Source organism: Canis lupus, chromosome 3 (assembly GCF_003254725.2).
Source record: "Canis lupus dingo isolate Sandy chromosome 3, ASM325472v2, whole genome shotgun sequence".
NCBI classification, from domain to species: Eukaryota; Metazoa; Chordata; class Mammalia; order Carnivora; family Canidae; genus Canis; species Canis lupus.
Genome location: NC_064245.1, coordinates 75,708,819 through 75,729,410, shown reverse-complemented (window position 1 = coordinate 75,729,410; position 20,592 = coordinate 75,708,819). Strand labels below are relative to the sequence as shown.

General features: G+C 37.7%; 1 protein-coding gene across 1 annotated transcript in view; it reads left to right on the top strand.

Annotated features, from left to right (window-relative positions):
• DTHD1 (death domain containing 1) overlaps positions 1 to 20,592 on the top strand; it is a 75,401-nt gene that overhangs the window by 31,386 nt on the left and 23,423 nt on the right. Inside the window, exons 7-9 of the mRNA XM_025437288.3 lie at positions 3,080 to 3,244; positions 4,496 to 4,785; positions 11,173 to 11,417. Coding sequence (XP_025293073.2) covers positions 3,080 to 3,244; positions 4,496 to 4,785; positions 11,173 to 11,417 — 700 coding nt within the window. The remainder of the gene's footprint in view (positions 1 to 3,079; positions 3,245 to 4,495; positions 4,786 to 11,172; positions 11,418 to 20,592) is intronic.

Genomic DNA, 20,592 nt, shown 5'->3' with positions numbered 1-20,592 from the left:
AATTATAACTGAACACTTGACACAAATGGGGCAATTATAATTCCCTTAATGCCTGGAATCTTGATATGGAAAAAGTCTTGAACTCAAGAAATAGCATGGTCAATTATTCTTGAATAAACAAATTGATTTAATAAATGTTGATTATGTGTTATGGAACTCTTAGTACATCAGGATGTCCTGTGGAGTGTGATCAGGGCTATTCACTTTAGATAATACTATAATACTAGTGAAAGCCTGCTAATAGCATATGGAGAAGGAAGAGTTTATTTGCAAAGTTGTTAAGAACAGCTAGGATAAATAAAGTTACTGCCAAATCATTTAATTTCAGGATGAAGTAGAACTATTATCACAACAAAGTCCAAATTTGAGCTAATGAATGTGTTAACTAGCTTTACTATAATAATCGTTTTACTATATATATATCTATTAAACCATCGTGTTGTACACCTTAAACTTATACAATGCTATATGTCAATTACATCTCAATAAAGTTGGAAAAAATGAAATCTAATTTTGGTCCATATATCAATAAGGATTCTTCTGAGTTCAAGTTTCAGAAAAGCAAACTCGAAACTTTAAGGAAAAAGGAATTCTTTGGTCAGGTAAATAAAGTCTGGGGATGTATTTATCTTTACCTTCCTCTTAAACCAGAAAGAACCTAGTCTCTCTCTTTTTCTTCTGCCTTCCTCTGTGCCAATTTCATTCTCTCACTGTCTTGTCCCTCATGCTGGTGAGATAACTACATCTTGAGAACTCCAAGTTCAGTGGAAAAGTAGAAGATTCCCCATGGATATGCATAAGGGTAGTGAAAGTTATTCTCACTCTAGATCAAACCCATCATTGAACAGATCACTGGGACCAGAAGGAAGATGCCCTATACGGGGCAGGCTAGGCTAAGTTATGGGATAGCAACAAACTTGAATTCCTAAAGCCTGTTGACAACAATCTTTACATGTCACACATGCTTTGTTGCCATCAGAGGCAGGCTGCTTCTTGCTTGTCCTCATCCCAGGACTCAGGCTGAAAGGCAATCACTTTCTGGCTACTATCATGGCAGCAGAAGAAAAACCTTTGGGTAGATCCACATACGCAATTAAATGTTTGAGCTCCAAGTGACATTCATCATTCATTAACCAGAACTAGTTATGGCCCCACTCAACCTTAGGGACAGGAAGTGCAATCCTAACATGTGCTCAGACTGGAGGAAAATTGGATTTTTTTTTTGGCTGTCTGTATTAATGAATGCCGAATGCACTATCTGCTTCAAGTTTTACAGCCACTTGGACCTGGGAGTACGGTCAGTTCCACTACAGCTGAGAACTGATAGTTCCCCACAAAACTTTAAGCAATCGGTAGAAAAAAAAAAATAAGAATTGTCATCAGAAAAAAAATCAATAATACATGTGATTAAGTAAGTTTCTAGTAAATGATCAAAGTTTGAATTTAGTTGAGCATATCTTCCTGTGTTAATAAATTCAATTCCAAAGGTTACAAAATTTACAGTATTTGTGGTTTTAAAACAAAAGCCAAAAACTAAATGTTTTCAGTGGACATTTTAAATCTAGTTTAGCTCCTAATTTATGAGTCATAGGACAGCTCAATCTGTAAAAACTAAGGTGGTTTTGAAACCATAACTAATTCTATTCACAAATAAAGATGTGGGATTCACACGTACGTTTTACTCTGAGTAGCTAGCTAAAATGGTTCTGAAACCCTTGTGGGTAGTAGCTTCTTGAGAGCATTTTTTTTTCCTCTAAGATGTTCAGTATCAGGACTTTTCTTCCTTTGTGAGGAACAGATATCCATTTAAATGAATTCAAGAAAAGAGGAGCTTATTGTAAGGCTGTTCCAACTCTGGGACTACATGGATTCTTTCTTTTTTATATATAAATTTATTTTTATTATTGATGTTCAGTTTGCCGACATATAGAATAACACCCAGTGCTCATCCCATCAAGTGCCCCCCTCAGTGCCCATCACCCAGTCACCCCCATCCCCTGCCCACCTCCCTTCCACCACCCCTAGTTCGTTTTCCAGAGTTAGGAGTCTTTCATGTTCTGTCTCCCTTTCTGATATTCTTTCATCTTGATGTTTTCCCTTTTCTCTTTTAGCATCTCTTCTATCTTCCCTTTCTTAATAATCTCTCTGCATATTGTTTTCCTAATCCGGGGCTAAAGGACAACAGTGACAAGTTATAATTTCTGAGCCTCTTAGTCAAATTCTAAACAAAATGGATAAAATTTTCTGGGTGTTGAAAACTGGTCTGTGGTGAGTCAGTTCAGCTCTGGCTGGTGGAAGGTAGCATGTGGTACATACAACCGCCCCTGTCAGGGGATTTGAGTGGAGCAGGTTAAAAAGGAAGAACTGGGCAAGAAAGCTAATCGGTGATGTCTACAGTAGGAAGTAGGATGAGAATATTAATGCCATTAATGCTTACTACAATTATAAGTGCTTTACAAATACTAATTTAGCTCTATGATATAGATATTGTTATGACTCTCATACTATAAACAAGGAAATGGTGATACAGAGAGATCAAATAACTTGCCCATAGTTGTATAGTTAATAAGATGCAGACCCACCCAGGACTTGAAAGTTGGCAGTCTTCCTCCAGAGTCTGTGGTTTTACCCATTAGGTTCCTCCACTACTCGTAGCTCTCCTGAAGCATCTTGATTTACACCAGGGAGTTTATTAATGTTTTGGGGTTTCCCCTTAACTCTTTTTTCCAGTAATAAAATGCTTCTCATTCTCCAAAGCTCATATCACATATTAACACTTTTCACTTTGCAAGCTTCCCTGAGCACTTTCTTTCTGCCACTAAACCATCCTGCACATTTCCTGAATTACCTGCCACACCAATCACCTTGTCCTGTATTTGGATACACAGTAATACTGTGAGCTTCTGCAGAGCAAGGGCTATGTATTTCTTATCTTTGTATTCCTGGTGCATGGCGTAAGCACATAGAATACACTTAATGTATTGTTATTGGATTATTTACTTAATGAAAGAATAAATGCATTAAATAAGATTTATGCCACACAAATTTTACCATTTTCTCTTTTGCTACCATTATATAGGACAAAAAGCACGACCATAAGAAACCCTGGGAACAATGCCAGTGAATCTTTGAAATTACTGGGATTCAGAAGCCAAGAGAGTGGTTGGTTTGGGCTTGATGATGTTGTGGTGAGAAACATGCAGAGTGGCTTGATATCATTTGAATTATGTGAACATTTAGAGAGGTAATGCAATAGCAAACAATAAAAGTTGATGATATTATATTCTGATGATTTATAATTGGTGTTTACAGAAATGGAATTACAGGATTAAATTTTATTCCTCAAATAAGAGTATCAATAGTTCTTTAGGGTGTGCTTAAAATGTAAACCAGAACTGATATTTAAACTCATGAGAGTTTAAAAAGTGCTTTTGGAAACCACTCATAACTTAGATGTATTGTTTAAGATTTCTTTTAACTTCTAAATAGTTTTAAAATATCACCTTTAGTTATGAAATTCCATAAAGACAGTAATTTACTGCCCATACCATGCTCATCTCATAACTATGTATATGTAAACTGAATTTGTTATTTCTGTGTCCTCATTTGCTTTCTCATTTCCATGTTTCCTAGACTGTTCATTATGGAGAGAGTTTTAGACAGTTTTAAGGCTCATGAGGAGCAGACACTCATAAAGAGAAGGCAATCATATGTTTAAAGATAGTTTTTATTTTTAAGTGGAAGATCTTACATCTAAGAGTAAGATGAGGATTTATTGATTTATTGAGGGAGAACTCTTAGCTGAATCCTATAAGGGAATGAAAGAAACAAATAGAACAAGGGAATAAAGATTGGAAAACCTCTGCTTTTAATATATTTCCCTGTGTCTGCATATTTCTATGCCCAGATTTTCCCTTTTTATGACACCAGTCATATTGGATTAGGATATATCTAATGACTTCATATTAACTAGATTACCATTGTCAAGACCCTATTGCCAAGTAAGGTCCCACTCTGAGGTATTGGGGGTTAGGCCTCCAACATATGAATTTGGGTAGAGGGGACAAAATTCAACTCATAACAATCCTTACCCCCTCGTGACAAAGACAAATAATTTTAATCCCCACTTAATTATGACATATATTCTTTGTCCTCTTGATAGTAAATGGATTATCCTGATTATATTTCTCTCCTATAGTCTGAAGTAATACTCTTTGGTAATGCTAGTTAAAATATAATTTAAAATATGTTGCTATATTTAGAGCTGATCTGAGCCTGGCTGAATTTTTTTGTCTATGAACATCTATTTAGAACTTGGTTTCCTGACTGCCAAAAGTTTCATTAAAGTCATTCATGAATCTAACTGATTATCAGAATGCTTGATTTTGAAGAAAGCTTGGATGATAATGGCTCTTTTCTTGGGTGTTATTTGTTACCAGTGATATTTTTGAGATGGTATGTTTCACTTACGTTGCGCCTCTTTGCTCCCATGCAGGTTTATTGTGCTTCATCTTTCTTCCAATGTGGAAAATAGTCATTTAGTTTCTTTTGTGAAAGCTCTAGAGGAGGCCATGCTCAGCACCACTGCCTGTGTTGTGCTGTGTCACCAGAAAGACAATCCACATAGAGTAGTTATTCTAGTGGTGCCTTCTAAAGATTTAAACCAGGTGCTTCGGAACTTGCGCTTAGAAGCCTTCAGTGGTTCTCCAGAGCCATCACGCCGCTTCCAAGTAAAAGAAGGAGAGCAACTTCTTTTAAGATTTACTGGAAATATCTTTGCTTCAAGTAAGTAGGAAGACACCTTGTTGTATACTCTATGGGCTAACAGCCACAAACTTCAGAAAGAATTTGTTAAACTTTTTTTTACAAGGAAACTTCCAGAAAACTGAGCGGAGGCATTTAAAACGTAGGAAGAGGAAAACACTTATTTTCTTCTTCCTTTCCAGTATCTTTCTTCTCTTATTAGGGGATGCATGGTCCCTTACAGGCAAACTCTAAGTGACATTCTGCTAGAAATAGTCTTCTCCATGATTACTGAGTCCAAGCTAGAATCATCTCTCTCACATACCAGTGCTGTTGTCTCCTAAAGAGTCCCCTGCTTCCACTATTAGCCATGTGAAATCTAATTCCACACAGCAACAATAGTGATTTTTTAAAATTATAGATCATACTTTATTACCCTGTCATTAAAATCTTACAATTTTCTCTTATTCTACTAAAATCATATCCAAACTCTTTCTGATGTCCTACGAAGAATCTAACCTGGGATCAGTGGACTCCCAAGAGTTGTGTGCATAGAACATTCCAGTAAGATTATTTTACCTATACTTCCACTTACTTTATTTTGTGTATTTAAAAGACTACTCTGAGAAGCAAGGGACAGATTTCACCAAACTCCCAAAGAGTCCATAGCACAAAAATGATTAAGAACTTCTGACCTAGATGACATATCCTGCTTGCCTCTCATCTTCATATTTATCTGGTGTTTTTTTTTTTTTTTTTTTTTTTGCTTCCCCTCTAAATCTTACAACAAACTGGAATTATTTTATATATTCATTAGCTTACTTTTCAATCATATACTTATGTTCTTCCCTGGAATGCAAATTTCACAAGGAGGATGACTATGTCCCTCTTGCTGTGTACCCCTGAGCCTAGAATAGTGCCCGGTACATCAAGAGCTTTCAGTAGGTACACAGTGAATGGGCAAGTATATGGCAATACTAAGAAAAACAAACAGCATGAATGCATATGAAAGGTTGTAGGATAAGGGAGGAAAAGTGAGAGAATAGATAAGTCAAAGAGGTCAAAGGAGATGAAGAGAAAGAGAAAAGGAAGAAAAAGCAGAACACAGAGAGAAAGCAGCTGTGTGAGAGAAGAGATTAAAAAAGATTTTTGGAGAAGTTGCCATCCCAGCAATTTCTATTTTATGAATTCAACCACTCGCCTCTGTAACTTCTTTCCTTGAGGTGGAATAGACTCTGACAGGTATGCATGTAAAAGTGAGGTGGAGGGGAGAATTCAGGCATGGGTTTTGTGGGGATTTCTGGCCCAGGAATCTTGTGACAGACTTGCCTAGAAGAAATATTTTCTGTTCACTTATAAATTGATACAGATCTCATTGATTTTGAATGATGCCTATTTTCTCTCTGATTCTGGAAATTAAGCCAAGCTCCACTGGCTCTTTGTTGTCACAAAAATGATGCAGCTTGAAGCTGAGGCTGCCATCATTTTCTGGCATCTCAGAAATGAGACCCAAAGTGTCCCAACGTGAACTGTCTTTTCCACTTCCCCATTCAGCATCCCAGCCATCTGAGTCAGCTGGCAGGACTTAGTCAGTGACAAGGGTATCAGAAAAAGGGAAAGGGAAGGGTGGGGGAGGGAAGGAAGGTAGACGAGACCCCTTTCTACTTGGCTTCCAAAGCGGAAACCACAGTGTCCAACCCAGGACAATCTCTCTAAGAAGAGACTCCAAAACTGGAAGTGTCCCACCCGAACTAATGATGCCAGTGATTTTCCTGTAATACTTGGGACAGCAGCTGTGTTTACCAAGTGCCCTAAATGGGAGTGAGTTACTGTGCTTCCCGGAAGCAATGGTACCAAGTCATTATTGCCTGTAATGGGGAAGGGGGAGCATAGGCTGAAAGAAGAGTGCCTGAGGCTAGCGAGCCTCTGTGCAGTTCCTCCACGTAAGGAATGGAGAAGAGCTCGTCTCCACCAGAGGGAAACGAATCAGGCAGGGGTGCCAGGCTTGTTTCTGCTTTGCCTTTCTGCTCAGATCTGTGGCCTCCCTGGATTTTTCTCCATTTAAAGAGCAAGATTGTCAGGAAAGCACTGATACCTCATCCTTTCTTTAGAGCCTGTGATAGTCTCTGTGAGTCTCAAAGTCATACAACCAGATAATGTCTGCCCTGAGGGTTCTTCTCCCCTCCCATCTACCCCACCCACCTCCAGTTACCTCCTCCTGTATTTTCATATCTCACCTTGATGATCATGTTTAGAATAGTGTTCCCATCTTTCCTGATTATGTCAGTTCTTATCTTACTTTTTCAGATCTTAAGGTAGTTCTCTTTTGTGTACATGACCATAGATACAATTTTATTTATTCACTTAATTATTTGATCAGCGTCCATTTCTCTGACTACCATCCCTTGAGAGCAGGTCCTGTCCTGTTGGTGGGCACCATTCAACCCCCAGCATCTAGTACAGTGCCTGACACTTAGAAGGTAAAATATTTGTTGGAAGAATGGAAGACAAAAACTTGGGAAAGAACTTAACAGTATAGAATGATGCAATTAAAAGTATTTAAAACTTCCATTAATGGATTTAATGACTGTCCTTTGAGCAATGTCAACATTTTAGTATCTATTTGTATAGAATAGGGATGATTCTTTTGAGTGAGGTCATGGGCCATGTACTTTATTTCTCCTTCTAAGAGAAAATAAGATAGCTGCTCCCCTGGGTTTTTTATTTTAACCTTTGGTATCCTTCTCAACATAAGCTAGAGTATGCTTTCATTCTCCAGGGTAGAGCTGTTAGTTAATTTAGCACTTAAATTTCCTAGTGCATGTCATCTAAACCCTCAGTGCTCACAAAATCCAGAAAGTGCCAGGAAATAGGCAGAAAAAATTTGATATAATGAGACTTTAGCAAGACACATAACATCTAGTCAAAGTTGCCTTGAGTGCCCTTTGACCCAGGGAAGTGACTTTCCCAGAAACATGTGTAGGATGTTAGAATGACCACCCTTGGGATGCCTGGATGGCTCAGCGGTTGAGCGTCTGCCTTTGGCCCAGGGTGTGATATCAGGATCTGGGATCAAGTCCTACATTGGGCTCCCTACAGGGAACCTGCTTCTCCTTCTGCCTGTGTCTCTGTCTCTCTCTCTCAGTCTCTTATGAATAAATAAATAAAACCTATCTATATATATATAAAAGACCACCCTTTTAGTCATTCAACAGAAATTCTGTGCCCTTGTGTGTACTTTTCTATTGGAGGGAGACAGAGAAGCAAATACGTACATAAGATGTACAGTGTGATGGGGGAAAAGTGCCTCATGGATGAATAAAGAAAGGGCAGGATATCAAGAGTCTTAGAGGGAGTGGCAAGGTTGAAATTTTTTTTTAAAGATTGCCAGGTGCCCCACAGAGTTGCAATTTTAAATAGACCCATGAAGGAGGACCTTTTTGTGAAAGTGACGTTTAAACAGAGACTCAAAGAAGGTGAGAAAGGAAGCCAAAATCCTATCTCAGGGGAGTTTGTCCCAGGATGACGGATTACAAATGCCACCGAACAGAGGCAGATGTGTGACTGACCTGTCTGAGGAACTGCAAGAGGGCTGAAATGGGTGGAAGCACGGGAGTGAGAGGACTGTTGGGGGGGAGGAGGTGAGTACTGACCGTTCCTTGATGGTCATAGCAAGGAGTTTGCTTTTCATTCCAAGGAAAATGGGGAGCCAGATTGTTAACAGAAGAGTCACATGATCTGGGTTAGAGTATAGAATAGATTCTCAGCACAGTTATAATCTCAGAGGCAAAAGAATAATTGCGGAGATGAGTTAAGGAGCCATTGTAATAAACCAAGCAAGGGATGATGCTGGCTTACAGGTAGAGGTGGTGGAGATGTGTTAGACTACAGAAATACCCTGAGCCAGTGGTTCTTATAAAATTCTTCTGGTTCCCCATTTTGCTAGCCTTTCACTTACTCATCTGACTTTTCTAAGCAAAAGTAAATATTTCCACATTTGTACTTTCTATGTCATCTTTGAAAAATATTCCAATTCTCCTCATTGAGAAGGAAATACACTGTCAGAAGGTGCATCCAGTAACTTATGAAAGTAAACTCTGTATTTCTTCATATGAGAAATTCTTATTGAACAGCTACTATTTCAAGGTCTTCTAGGAACTATATTACATAATATGTTGAGGACAAAGAGGTTCTCAAAAGGTCAACTGATGGTAGATTTCATAATTTGGTATGCAATAAATGAATTTTACTTTTATTTCTCTAATGCCAACGTGAGAGAGGAAAAAGTAGAGTAGTGAAATTTCTTTGTGCTCTCTGTTCTTTTTAAAAAATTTTTTTCTGTGACAAGGGATATTCCAATTATAGTGCTATATCTTGGCAACAATGAACTTCCAACTTAAAAAGAATTATGCTATTTATAAGACTAAGATCATGCTATTTATTACTAGTGAATCCTCAACAATTTCATCTTTATTCATATATAAACATGACTGTTGGAGATTTACGTTATAGATCTCTATTTTAAAAAATTAACTGGCAATAAGAGGCAGATAAATTTAAGATCTAATTTGAACCAATGTAGCTATGCCTCACCCTCAGTCTTTATATCCTGCATCTAAATTATTCCTTATGAGTAATTGTGTATTTAGCAAGGAGTATTTTCAGAGGATAGAAGGAGAAATTTATTAGGTTGTATTCTATTGGGACCAAAGTAGCAACTCTTTTAGCATGGAGTGGAACTGCCAGATACGATTCCAGTGATCTAGAGACTCTAATTTACCTAATTTACTATGACATTTCAGTGATTCCAAACACTTTTCTTCTCTTTCTTTTTCTTTCTCTCTCTCTTTCTCTCTCTCTCTGTTTTTGTTTTTTTGTTTTTTTTTACCAGAGTGAAATTCTTTTAAGAAAACAAGCCCTGGCTTGTCATTCCTTTCCTATGATGTCCTAGGAATAATTCTGTTCAGGGAGCCAAGATGCCTCTAAAATATTAACTTATGTGAAGAGACATACTCCAACACCTTTCATAACTTGGAGTCACTTAAATCCTAGATTTAACTGTTCTTTAGAGATTCACCAAAATGACCTCTAGCAGTCCAACAGGAGGAAAAATATTGGTGTCATCTACATCTTTCACTGAATCCTTATTCATGGGAAGGTTTTCCATGAGAGAGAGCTCTGAGTAGCCAATCTTCAGGTGTCTAGGAATAGGAGGTAGTTGCAGTTTTGATATAAAGGCTTTTGGTTGATATTTAAAAAAAAAATAAGTGGGTTGTTTTTTATCATACAAATTTAAACCAGTTGAAAAATTCTGCTTCTTTCTTATCATTTGCTGTTACTACTATCCTCTATCAAGCACTGATTATGTACTAGGCCCTTGTGCTGATCAATTTATCCATATTATTTCTTTTCATTCCCAGAACAATCCTAGGAGGTAAGTTTTATCTCTCTTGTTTTAAAGATAAGAAAGTGAGGCCTTGAAGAAGGTCAGAGATGTGAAAGGACTGGATAAATATTACAGTGTAGATAAAATAGTTGGGCAGGCCTTGGATCTGGCTCTTTAAATTTGAAACATACTATCTTAACTGCTAGAATAGTTTACCTTTAAATTTTGCTAAGGGTAATGCAGACATAAAGGGGCAGTGTCTGTTTGCCATTGCAATGACAGGGTAAATTGTCACGGTAAAACCCCCATGAGTAAAAAGTTATCTTCATTAAAGCTCTAGATTTTCAATGAGCAGTTGAGAAGATATACCCTTATTTGGGGGAATTAATCAGATTTCAGTAGAAATGTCATTAATAGGAATCTAGTTGCTGTTTCATTTTGAAATTTTGCTAAAACATTTCTATTTCTGTGATAGCGGAAATGTTTTGCATCTGCACTGCCAAATAAGGTAGCTACTGGACAAACGTTGCTATTGAATATTTGAAATGTAACTGAGTGACTGAGGAATTTATTTTTATTTTTATTTGATTTTAATTAATTTCACCTTTAATTTTAAAAGCCACATGTTGCTGGTAGCTACCATACACCTAGAATGCCTGTTGTGAGGTCATGATAGTGTACCATATGCTATGAGTAGTTAGGGGAGAGGAAAAAGACAATTATCGAAAGGTAAAGATAATTTTCCAAATACAGGAAGAACTGAATATTTCCAATAGTTTTTTGTTATAGCAAACTGTAAGGGAAAATGAAAATCAAAAAGTATTAGTTCTAGGAGCAACCAGAGAGCAACAGGCCCATTACAGGTAAGAGATCTTTTTAGTAATCTGTCTGCATTCTCATTCTCTTATCTTTTGGCAAAAGGCAATGCTACCAAAAAAGCTTAAATTGTATTAAAAAGTGAAATTATTATTTGGATTTTAAAGAAGTAAATAAGTCCAAGTGGCATATTTTCATAGTAACAAATGTATTTTACTTCTTTTTAGGCAATGGGAAGGATTATGGAAAGGATTACAAGCTTATTTTTCATTTACAAAGAAAACCCAGGCTGGAACTCCAAATCAAAGAGGTGGATGAATTTGGAAACTATAGCTCCCCTCATTATAAGGGCGCCATAGTAGTTTATAAAATACCTAAAGAAAAGGTAGTCCACAACTTGGATCAATCTCTTTTACCTGATGAAAACCATGATCAGATGCCAATTTGCAAATTACCACTGAAATTGCCAAAGGTAGGTAATTTTACTTCCCTAATTACCGTACTTTGTTAATTCTTCATAATTCTCTACCACAATCTACACTTCAGGCACAGGGATACTTAAGGTTAAAAAGAAAGGCAGGTCTAAAATCGAGAAGGAAAGAGTGGGTGGCTGCAATTTCAGAGTGATAAAATACATATCAGGATTTTCACTTACTTTCATATAGACTTTCTAACAGGAACAATTCAAGTTGATCTGGTCCTGATAGTGTGTTCTTAATAATTATGGAAATGATGTCTTTTATTTTCTCTAACTGCATCGGAATGAATGGAAAATCATTTATGAAAATACTGAATACGCTTCAGTGCACCACACTGAAGTGTTTAGTAAAAGTCACGTGGTGATCAGGAAAACAACTTAACATTTTCATCCAGACTTATCAAATCCTGCACATTTGTTTTTATTTATTTATTTTTTAAGATTTTGTTTATTTATTCAGGAGAGACACAGAGAGGGAGAGAGGTAGAGACACAGGCAGAGGGAGAAGTAGGCTCCCCGCAGGGAGCCCAATGTGGGACTCAATCCCAGAACCCCGGGATCATGCCCTGAGCTAAAGGCAAATGCTCAACCACTGAGCCACCCAGCCGTGCTGCACACTTTTTTTAAAAAGTAAATTACTCTTGCCTAAAATTCCTATTCTTATCAGAAGGTAGGATTGAATCAGTGAGGATGAGGGAACATAAGAGACTCCTACCTCTGGGAAACCAACAAGGGGTAGGGGAAAGGGAGGTGGGCGGGGGTTGGGGTGACTGGGTGACGGGCACTGAGGGGGCACCTGACGGGATGAGCACTGGGTAATATGCTATATGTTGGCAAATTGAACTCCAATTAAAATTAATAATTATTATTATTATTATAAAGAAGGTAGGATTGAATTGTCTCTCCAAATAGGCCAAATAATCTTATTACTGTACATACTCTTTTCTTTAATGATCCAGGACATAGTACTTTCTAAACTATAGTCTTAATGAGAAATATAATTGAAAAATTCATTTTATCACTCCAAAGAGTGAATTTATTCTTTTAAAAAAATATTTTATTTATTTACTCATGAGAGACACAGAGAGAGAGGTAGAGACACAGGCAGAGGGAGAAGCAAACTCCACACAGGAAGCCCGATGTGGTACTTTATCCCAGATCCTGGGATCACGCCCTGAGCCAAAGGCAGACCCTCAACTGCTGAGCCACCCAGGCATCCCATGAGTGAACTTATTCTTTAAAGATGCTAGAATTATTTTTTGTGTCTTTGCTTTTTGTGTTATGAATACCAGAAATATCTTTTCCATATTGTTAGATTTTGTACTGATTTTTTAAAGATTTTATTTATTTATGAGAGAGAGACAGAGAGAGGAAGAGACACAGGCAAAGGAGGAGCAGGCTCCATGCAGGGAGCCCAATGTGGGACTTGATCCCGGGATTCCAGGATCACGCCCTGAGCCGAAGGCAGGTGCCAAACCACTGAACCACCCAGGGATCCCAATTTTATACTGATTTTAAGTTAATTAGTTAATGAAATTCTGAAGAAGAGTATCCTGCTTTTCAGAGCATTATGAAAAATACAGAGACACAGAGGATAATACATGCCCTAAAACTGTGTTGTCCCAAATGATAGCCACTACCCATTATGTGTCTATGGAGCACTTGAAACATGGCTAGTCCCAACTGAGATGTGCTGTAAGTGTAAAGTACACACTAGATTTGAAAGAGTCAGTAGGAAAAGCATAAAATAAGTTGTTGATCATTTGTTTATATTGATTTTATGGTAAATTATATTATCTTGGTTATGAGGTTAAAGAAAATATATAATAATAATATATAGAAATAATAGAATACATTATTACTTAACCCCATAAAATTAATTTCACCTATTTAAAAAATTTGTTTTATTTGTCTAACTAGAAAATTTCAGATTACCTATCAGTCTCAAAGTATATTTTTATAGGCCAATGTTTCTCTAAGTGATTTATAATGTAGCAGAGTATGTAAAACATGTACAGTGAATCCTTGAACAACTCAAGAGTTAGGGGCACCAACCGCTGCATAGTCAAAAGTCTGAGTATAACATTGGACTCCCACAAAACTGACTCTTAATAGCCAGCTCTTGACCAGAATCTTTACTGATGACATAAACAGATGATTGACCCATATTGTATGCTACGTGTTTAATATATTGTATTCTTATCACAAATGAGAAAAGTACATTATTAAGAACATCGTAAGAAAATAAATGTATACTAATGTACTGTATTTATTTTTAAAAAAATTAGTGTACAGGTTGACCCATGCATTTCAAACCTGTGTTCTTCAAGAGTTGACCGTATACAAAAATCACCTTGTAAGACAACAAATGATTAGACAAATGGGATAAACTGTACTAACAGTTGTTCAGAGGAGGAAAATAGCTCTTCTGGAAGCTGGTGCTGGTAGAGATTTCATGGTAGGTAGAGCATTTTATCTGAGCTTTGTAGTTGGTAGGAATTTGGTCAATGGAAATGAAGAAAAAATATGTCATGACAAATTGGAATAAATTGGACTGGAAGTAGTAAGCATAGATTAGCAAGGATTCATAATTCTTATAGTGACCATTATAGTAATTTCTAATTTCTAATGTCTCTCAAGTGTTTTACATGCCTTATATTATTAAATCCTCACATGAGACATTATTACTGTTCTTATTTTATAGGAAACTGAGGTGTAGAAATTTTACTCAGCTTGCTCCCTGTCCCGTAGCTAAATAAGTCTCTGAGCTAGGATGCAAACACAGAGGATCAGCTTCCCACATGTCTGCTGTTGTCTCTGTAGCAGATAAAACCACGATTTAGGTAAACTCAAGGATATAAGATGGATTTTAGGACTTCCGTGTTCACCCCGAAGCTGTGTAATAATTTCATGAGTATTATTTGTGACTGTAAAGGTGATGGGAAAATTATATAACAAATGATATGACATAGGTTCTGGTCAAACTGAAAGTAGCCATGACAGTTGAGGTGCTGGGCTGTAGAGACACTAATTTTTTACTTGCTGGTTTGGTGGAGATTCTAGGGTTCCTGGAAGGCATATGTAGGGTAGCAGAGTCTATTAAACCACTTATACTTAAAATTATATTTGAGAACAGTATAGCTAGCTGTAGAAGTGTATACCCACTATCAGTTTTTCCTCTGTGCATTTTCGTTTCCATCTTAGGGCCTTTGCACCTGTTGCTCACTACACTTGAGGCTCTCTTCCCTCAGATCATCATGTAGCTGGTCTTTGTCATTCTAGTTTCAGCTCACGTATCACCTCCTGTTGTTATTCCCCCATCTCTTTAACCCATTAGCCTTTTAAAATTTACCTTGTAACTCTCACCGTTAATTTAAAATATTAGATTTATTTATTTGTTCATATATTTTCCATTTGCCTTTCTTTGCCTCTTGACAAAACAAGCTCCAAGGACTTTGTCACTTTGTTAGGGCTGTACTGTCAGTGATTAGAACAGTGCCTGGCACATCATAGGTTCTTTAAATATTTGTGACTAGATGACTGAGGGAAGGTCTGTAGCATTCATTAGAATCTAAAGATTTAGGGACACCTGGGTGGCTCAGTGGTTAATCGTCTGCCTTTGGCTCAGGGTAGGATCCTGGAATCCCAGGATTGAGTCCCACATCAAGCTCCCTACATGGAAATTCCTTCTCCCTCTGCCTATGTCTCTGCATCTCTCTCTCTCTCTCTCTCTCATGAATAAATAAATAAAATCTTAAAAAAAAAAGAATCTAAAAACTTAAGTTTAAGAACTATAGGCCTAATGGAATACTCAAATTCTTTTGGGCCAGTGGTTTGCAGCCTTATTTACAATTTACAAACACTTAGCTGGAGGAGTTGATTTGGATCTACATGAAAATTTGAGAGCAGAGGAAGGGAACATTGGGAGCGTTCTTCAGGTAGCTCAATTTATCACATTACTTCCTAAGCTCATCCTGTTGTTCTGTTGCTCTAGAGACACTGGTGGGAGAGAAGTAAGTGGGCTGTTGGAATTCTCCAGCAGGAGGTAGTCAGGGCTGCACTGTGATGATGGCAAACAATGGAAAGAAAGCCCCTTATGTAAGAGAGGATAGACTTGAGGTCCAAAATGTGACACAAATTTAGCATTCAGCTTTCAGTGTTTTCTCTTTGGCCAATTTGACTTCATGAATCAATGAGCCAAATTAGCCAAACTAGACGGTTTAGGATTTTATATAGGTTTTGCTCAATAAAAGTCTGTATGCATGATTGTCCAGGGCTTTTGCATAAGCTCTTCCTCGGACTTGATTCTAGCAAACCATTCCTCTTCTGCTTGCCTGAACAAATCTTACTGGTCATCCCTTACAGCTCTGCTGAGGTGGACTTCTCCCAGGAAGCCTTCCTTGACTTCCTCTTTCATATCAATTTCAGTGTGTTTGGCGTGTGTTCCCACAACACCCTGTACTCTCCCTATCACTGCTGTTACCGGATTTTATTATAATTATTTATTATAATTACATGTTTCCCAGTAGTCAAATATTTCTCAATCTTTTCATTTGTTTTTGCCCTCCTAACAAGTCTTTTTAGACATTTTCCCTCTAGTCAACCCTCCCCATTAAATTTTAATATCACAGATATACAATAGGTATATTTGTATTTTATATTTTAAAAGTGTAAAGTCTTTTCAACTTGCCCAAGAGTGAATTTTCACTCTGTGAGGGTGATGTTACCCTGGTTGGAAATCCATGCAATTGTTTATCCAGGCACATATATTGTCCTATTCAACTTACATTGCTAGTGCCAGGCATATAGCACATGCTCGATAATCATTTGTGAATAATTAGATGAATGAGACAATTTCTTCAAATCTTAAGATTGTTTAGTCTTGATACTGATAATCTTGAAATTATATTGGCATGTTTAAACATAGTACATTTTACACATCTGCTGGCTTTATCAATCTATTGTTCACAGCCATTGGGCCTTTCTTTTTTTTCTTCCAGATACATTTGTTTAGGGCTTTCCAGATTCACCCTTTTGGTGCTTTATCATGCCTAAGCGTTTATTAGTTTTTTGGGTTGAGAAAAAAATCTGTGGCTATAGAAAATTTTCCCTCTTTTCAAACTAATATATCTAAATGGGAATTGAAACCATAACCTTTAGTCTGTAAAAACAGATTCCTTTCATAAAGTTAAGAATTAAAAAAAAAAATTTGACCTCAGCTTCATAGTATTAGAGTATGTTATTTTTCAGGAAATGAAAGTAGCCCTGTAATATGGAGCTTAGCATTAATGAACACTATGGTATGCACACATTTGTCCATGTAACATAAATTAGGTGAAGGCATTTGTCAAAATTAAAAGTGCTTTTCACACCGAAGACAAGCAGTAAATATTTATATACATGTATATAGACAGAAACATATGCATTCACATACACGTAATGATAATGTTTGACCTTAATGTCCTGTCTGATTTCCAGAGATGTGAGAACATATCATCCATTACTTCATGCTTGTGTGTCTCATTCCTCAGCCTACATATTCCATTCATTCATGTGTTAATCCATTCAACAAACGCTTTTTGCATCCCATGGGCCAGACATACTGTGGCGTTCCTTTATGTTCGGTTTATTTTCCCCATACCTCTCCACAGACTATTGTCAACTCAGAGGGCAGAATGAGCCTCTAAACCATCAGTCAGATCATTTCCTGACTCTGCTCCAAACCTGCCACAGCTCCTCATTTCACTCAGAGTTAAAGACTGTGTATGAACTCGATTCTCATTGACTCTAGGACCTTCTCTCCTATACGTTTCACTTACTCAACTCTAGCCATAATGACCCTCTTGCTGTTCTAGGGACTTGCCACACGTGCTTCTGCTTCAGGTCCTTAGGTTAGTGGTTCCTCTTGCCTGGCATGTTCTTCCATCCATCAGATGCCAACAAGACCAACACCCTCATTTCCTTCAATTCTTTGATGAAATTTCACCTTCTCTTTGAGACCTACTCTGATTCTATTTCGTGTTGCAATCTACTCCTACACATACTACCGGACACTCCTAATCCTCCTTAACTTCCTCTGCTTTTTTCCTTTCCTCTGAAGCATCGGTACCATCTAACATTTATTTCTTTGTTTATTACGTTTATCATAGGAACACTACTACTTCACAACTACAACACAAGCTCCTTGATGGCAAGAACCTTTATCTGTTGTTCATTGCTGAATTACAAGGCCCTAGAAGAGTGCCTGCCATGGGTTTGGTGGTCAAATAGTGTTTGTTGAACGAATGAATTCATAAATAGAACTTTTATCTTATTTCATTTTTAAAAAGATTTATTTATTTGTCAGAGAGAGAGAGTACAAGGAGGGGAAGCAGAGGACAGAGGGAGAGGGAGAAGCAGACTCCCTGCTGCTCAGGGAGCCTGATGGGCTCGATCCCAGGACACTGGGTAGATGTCCTACCTTCAAGTGAACCGAAGGTAGATGCTTAACTGACTGAGCCACACTTAGAGCTTGTAGTTTAAATACTCAAAGTGTGAAGTGCAAAATGAGAAGTGTCAAGAAGGAAAATAAATTAGCATCAGAGGACTGACAAATTTGCAGTGTATGCTTACGGATGTGATAGCCAGCACAGGATTCACTGTGGAGTGCCTTCCGGGCTGAAGGGTAACTGACAGGAAATTCACCCTGCCAGTGTGGCCAAGAGAGCACTGATGAGGCAAAAAGCAAGTACCCAGACTGCCATGGGCATGAAGTTTAATCAAAGACTCCCTGGGGGCACTTGGGTAACTCAGTGGTTGCACATCTGCCTTCTGTTTAGCATGATCCCGGAGTCCTGGGATCAAGTCCTGCATTCTCTATCTGCCTGTGTCTCTGCCTCTGCGTTTCTCATGAATAAATTTTTAAAAATTTTTAGAAAAGGGACTCCTTGGCAAATGCTTAGGGGAGGGGCAGAGACAGGCGATTAGTTTAGTTTTGAATGGAAAAAAAAAAAGGTCCTTGTGATAATTCACATTTCACAGGTGATCTTGTGAAAATGGTCACAAAATCAGTACATGTGAATATGTATGGTGGAAAAGAACCTTGATTTATCTCTAAGTCTTTCCTAAGTTGTGCTTCAAATTTCCTGCTTTTACAAAATATTCAAGTGAATTCAGCTCACACCATATCTATTTGTACTTTGGCAGCAGCAAGGCAAGTTTCATAAAACTCTCAAAGATTTTTTTTTTTAGGTGGAAGGAAGTGGTGTGTGCGTCTTAGTGTGCTTCTGAAATTGCGTCACATAGGTGATTGTGCCATTTGGTTATTTGCGCTAGGTTGAGTTGTGACTGCCTTTTATTCTTCCTGTCTGCGTAGAGGTTTTGCTTTGAAGGAGAGAAAGGCCCTGGGTCTGGCGGCTGCTTCTGTGGAAGTCGGTCAGGGGCCCTCTTTTCCCAGTCATATCTACCCTACATATTTATGTAAGCCATCTGTTGACCCAAGTTTTGCTTTAGCCTGAACTTCCTCTTTTTTTTAAACTGAACTCATGACATGTGATTTCTAGTAAATAATGATACTGCTTCAACACTTACTCTCTTACCACATTAAATAACTTGCTTTGTCAAAGGGAGGAAGCGGGCCCAGGGTGGCGGGGCCATTTACTCCCCAATCCCCACCTTCTCAACCCTTTGGACTTCCACGACCATCCCCCTGCCCTGTCAGGAATGTTTTCTTTTTTTAATATGATTTTTCCCCTAAGTGTATGAAATACTAAATAATAATCTCAACTACATACATGAGAAGATCAGAAGTGATGGGAAATGTTTGTGTTCACGGGCTCTTTAATTCTACTTAGGTTTTTTAGTTGTAATAATTTGCAAAGTTATTTTAAGGTTCAAGAATGACATGGAACTTCATATACCATTGCTAGCTATGAAGAAAGCATTTTACCAGGTGTATGCTTCTTAAATAAAACTGGACATGAGAAATCAATTTTGTTGGCTTGTGTGTGTGTGTTTGGCAGGGGGTGGGGAGGGGAAGGGGAGGCATCATGAACCTCATGGTGATTTTGGAATTTTCCGTAGCTTAGAATTAATTCTAGCCGTACACTAGAATTAATTATAATAACATGCATGTAGCCTTATGCTCCACCTCTATCAATTATGGAAGAAAGTCACTAAAATCTTGATAAGTAGAGATATTGTGTCAATTTTTTTTTTTTAACCTGTGAAATTTTTACAAAGCCTTCTCCCTCTTTCCAATGCAGCAGTTCTGGCTCCCCTTGGCTCTTCCTTGACATGCCTTCCATGCCTGCAATCTTACCTTCTTCTAAGCCATCAGAATGACCTTCAAAGATAGCCTTGACCAGGCCACTGAAAAATCTACTTTATATTTCACGTGAGACATTTAAGGAAGAAAGCGATCAAAACTGATTTAGTTAGAAAAGGGATCCTTTTTTGGAAGGAGCTTTGCCCACTAATTAAATCAGAAGAGAAACTTTCCCTTCTCTGGCTGCTCTCCTTCCTCTTTAACTACCCCACCCTTTTTTCTCCTCACCCTTTTCCTTCTCCCTGACTCTTCCCCATCTCTTCTTCCTTCTCACCTCTCCTCTTCACTCCCCCTCCTTCTCTCTTCATCCAAGGGAAAGTTTTCTCTGCTCAGCAGGTGGTATAACAACCAGGAATTGTGTCCCATACTATCTCCTATGGCTTTCAGGAATTCTTTTACAAAGAAAGCAGATAAATTCTTCGCTCTCTCAGAAAATTTTAATAAAAGAACTAATTGATATGTTCAGTTCTCCTAAAATCCAAACATTTAGTACATAAAAAATTACGTTTGCTAATTCAATCAATTTCTATTTGGTGAACTCCAACTGTAATGTTTTCCTGTAGAAATATCAGCCAACCTGTCAATGAACAAATACTAACTAAATGCTAACTATATGTGAGGTATTATGTAGGGCCTAAAAGATGATAGTGATATTGGACTCAAAGTCCTAGCTTTAGGAAATTACAATCCAGTTCAGGGAAGAAAGCATAAATACTCTAAAAGTTACAAAACAATGCTGGAGATAAATAATAGTTGAGTACAATAACCTAGGAATATCACAGGACAAGGAACTGATGATTTGCTACAAATGAATGACCAAGATAGTAAGTGCTAGGTCATTTCAGAGAAGGGAGTGATTCCTGT